Raw genomic sequence first — 4,112 nt, forward strand, 5'->3', positions numbered from 1 at the left:
TTTATGCAGGACGGAAATGATTCACATATTTCTTTTCACCTGTTTCTGTTGTTCACCTACCAGTAAATGTTTACCAGGAGTTAGGCAACTATTGTGTATTGTATGTTAAAGAAAGTCAGTTGTTGACCTTGGGGAACCCCAATAAACCTAAGAACAGGCTTCCTCTCCTCAAAACGCAATTCAATATCTTGTGATATGACCTATGAGAGAAAATATAAAACTTACCGTTAATTGCTTCTGTGGGATCTCTCCAGTGATTTCCTGAACTTTATTCATGAGGCTGGAGGCTGAGTCTCCCAGGTGTATGGGGTCAGCTGTGGCACCTGTCTCTGTGGTCATCATCTCCAGGGCCTCCCTGATGGTCTCCTGCACCTGTCATTACCAACACAAACATTAATGGTGGAGGCTGAGTCTCCCAGGTGTACGGAGTCAGCTGTGGCACCTGTCTCTGTGGTCATCATCTCCAGGGTCCTCCCTGATGGTCTCCTGCACCTGTCATTACCAACACAAACATTAATGGTGGAGGCTGAGTCTCCCAGGTGTACGGGGTCAGCTGTGGCACCTGTCTCTGTGGTCGTCATCTCCAGGGCCTCCCTGGTGGTCTCCTGCACCTGTCATTACCAACACAAACATTAATGGTGGAGGCCGAGTCTCCCAGGTGTACGGGGTCAGCTGTGGCACCTGTCTCTGTGGTCGTCATCTCCAGGGCCTCCCTGATGGTCTCCTGCACCTGTCATTACCAACACAAACATTAATGGTGGAACCTGAACTATAATGAAGCATCAGGCTCTGAGTAAAGTAACTGGACTATAATGAAGCATCAGGCTCTGAGTAAAGTAACAGGACTATAATGAAGCATCAGGCTCTGAGTAAAGTAACTGTACTACAATGTAACATCAGGCTCTGAGTAAAGTAACAGGACTATAATGAAGCATCAGGCTCTGAGTAAAGTAACTGGACTATAATGAAGCATCAGGCTGTGAGTAAAGTAACTGAAAAATATAAGTAATAGTGTTTTTCTACACTGACCACAGTGTAGAGAAACACCAAGATGACAGTTGACTTTATTAATAAAAATGTTTCAGGTGTTAGAGCAAAAAGTTTCCTATATATAAAGTCAACTCTGATCTTGATGTGTCTCCATGTCAAAAGTGTTTATATAGAGGCAATACTACACTCAGTTGGGTGAGAACAATGTGACCTTCAGCAGCGTACCTTCACTGAGGTGTGGACAGTCTTGACATCTGGGAAGAGTTCCTGGCACTTCTCCAGCCAATCTTTTATTTTCGTGCTGCACTCATCAGCTGTCTATGGTTGTGCCAACCTCCTGTGGGGTGTTGACTGTGTCGAGGTTCCCCAATATGGCCTGCAGCTGAGTCTTCCTTTCCTCTCCTTGTGTTGTCATATCCACCACACTGGTATCCTCCAGTTCCAAGAGCTTCATTGCTGACTTGTTCTGCTCTACCAGAGCATAGAGTCTGTCCTGGAGCTGGAGGTGGCAAGTCTTCCAGTCCCCCAGCTGCCCCCGGTACTCCCCCAGCTGGGACAGTACCTCTTCACAGCTAATAATGAGGCGGCTGATGCTGCTCATCTGCTCCTGCACCATGGAACGTAATGTCTTACTGATGCCTCTGGCGGGACCTTCATAAGGTTTTGCTAGCACTACTTCCTCAGTTGTTAGCTGGGTATTTTTTAGTTTCCTAACAAATGCCTCCACAGCATAATTAATTGGGAACTGAGTAGAGGCTGTGGCAGCGTGCTCGGCACGGCAGCTGGGGCAGGTCAGCTTACCATTCTTGATAGCATTGTCAATACACTGGCAGCAGAATGTGTGGCCACATGGCAGTGTGCGAGGTCGTAGCCGATTTTCGTCATAATCGTTAAAACACACTGAACATTCCTCTGGCTTGTTATCCTGTGGAAAAGAATATTTAGTTATGCTAGATGTATTTACAACTAAAACTAATATTACAGTACTTATTTACTAATACAAATTACATAATACTTTTATACATTCTTTGCATTAGCTATTTCAAAGCAGGGTTAATATTACTGACAGATTAACACATTCACAGCAAGGCCAATATTTTTTATAAACATATCCCGGAGTATGGGATAATATATTTTGGTAACATATTGCAGTAGGGCTGTTTGTAAGCCATACCTGAGAGTACAGACTAACAAAACACGTCCTAACTTTATTATGAATAATGGAAGGAAATGTATGTATCGTATGTGATAATGGGGGAAGGATCAAGTATTCTTAGTTTAAGTTGGACAATAAGTACACTGTGGGCTACATCTTAACACATGGGTTTTATTGAACAACTCTGGATTATTTTACACTTACTATGGGAACACACAATTACGTTACAGGACTGTTGAGATTGAGTATATATTATATATATATATATATATATATATATATATATATATATATATATATATATATATATATATATATATATATATATATATATACAGGCATACCTCAGTTTAAGAGTTTAATTGGTTCCTGGAGACGCCTCGTATTCCGAAAACTCGCATTCCTAAGCTAATTTCCCCATAAGAAATAAAGGGAAATGAATTAATCCGTTCCTGACTACCCCAAAAAACCCACATCAAACTAAATTTTTATACCTGATTCATCTAAATAAACCTACAAAACTATGTTCCAGTTATTACTTACCTTGCTGTCGAGTGCTGTAGGTGTATGGAAGATGGTGAGGAGGGGGGAGGAGGAGAGGAGTTACTGTTTGGAAGGGGAGTCCCCTTCCATAATCACATCAGGCAGTGAGGACCTTTCTGGTGTGCTCTCCCTGGGATGTTTTATCTGAGTGCCACTAGGTCCTGGTTGAGGCTCACTGCTCGATTTCCTCACCACAAATCTGTCCATGGAAGCTTGCTTTTCCCTTCTTTGCAAGTTCTCTCTGTAGTAAGGCATCACATTGTCATTGAAAAGATTAAGACAACGGCCTACTACAGCTTTCTCTGGGTGAGTCTTTTCAACAATTGTTTGAATCTCTTCCCACATCTGACACACCTTCTTAATTACTGCAGAAGGGACATTCGCTGCTGCTGCTGCCACCTCCTCCTCCACTGCAGAATCATCCGCTTCTGCGTTGGCTTGCTGTTCCTGTTGAAGGGCTTGGAGTTCTTCGGTGGTCAGTTCTTCATTGTGTTCTTTCACCAACTCCTCCACATCATCACCATCCAATTCCAAGCCCATTTGCTGGCCTAGAGTAACAATTTCCTCAACAATAGGCGCATCATTTACAGGCTCAAACCCCTCAAAGTCTAGTTCTCTCACACATTCAGGCCACAATTTTCTCCAGCCAGAGATCAGGGTTCTTTGAATCACTTCTTGCCAGGCTTTGTCAACGAGTTTTAAAGCACTACAAATGTTAAAATGCTGTCTCCAGAACTGTTTGAGGGTGAGGTTTGTGGCTTCAGTCACTTCAAAACATTTCCGGAAAAGTGCCCTTTCATAAAGTTTCTTAAAATTCGCTATGATTTTCTGGTCCATAGGCTGAATTAGAGGAGTGGTGTTAGGTGAAAGGAATTTAACTGTGAGGAATTTATTGTATCTGGGCAACAAATCATCTTCCAAGCCTGGAGGATGAGCAGGAGCATTGTCGAGGAGAAGCACGGCTTTGAGTGGCAAATGTTTCTCCTGCAGATATTTTTCTATGGCAGGGCTCAACACTTCATTCACCCACTCCGAAAAAATAAGCCTAGTCACCCATGCTTTTTTGTGTGTGTGACTTCCACATCACACACAAATGGGTTTTCTGCACTTTATACTGTTTGAAAACCCTCGGATTTTCAGAATGATACACTAGCAAGGGTTTAATTTTCAAATCGCCACTCGCATTTGAACACAGCACAAGCGTAAACCTATCTTTCATAGGCTTGTGTCCGGGCAAGGATTTTTCCTCCTTGGTAATGTAAGTCCTCTTAGCATTCTTTTCCAAAACAGTCCTGTTTCGTCACAATAAAACAATTGTTGCGGTAGGTATCCCTCAGCCTCTGCAAACTCTTTAAATTCGTCAATAAATCGTCCAGCGGCTGGTTTGTCTGAGCTGGCTGCCTCCCCATGCCTTGTAACACTA

General features: G+C 42.9%; 1 protein-coding gene across 1 annotated transcript in view; it reads right to left on the reverse strand.

Annotated features, from left to right (window-relative positions):
• Nucleotides 1-242: 242 nt before the first annotated feature.
• Nucleotides 243-4,112, reverse strand: part of LOC123751008 (tripartite motif-containing protein 59-like) — a 71,616-nt gene continuing 67,746 nt past the window's right edge. The window contains exons 3-4 of the mRNA XM_069337007.1: nt 1,216-1,915; nt 243-372 (exon numbers count right to left, since the gene is read on the reverse strand). Coding sequence (XP_069193108.1) covers nt 1,301-1,915 — 615 coding nt within the window. The 3' untranslated portion in view covers nt 243-372; nt 1,216-1,300. The remainder of the gene's footprint in view (nt 373-1,215; nt 1,916-4,112) is intronic.

This window comes from Procambarus clarkii, chromosome 37 (assembly GCF_040958095.1).
Source record: "Procambarus clarkii isolate CNS0578487 chromosome 37, FALCON_Pclarkii_2.0, whole genome shotgun sequence".
NCBI classification, from domain to species: Eukaryota; Metazoa; Arthropoda; class Malacostraca; order Decapoda; family Cambaridae; genus Procambarus; species Procambarus clarkii.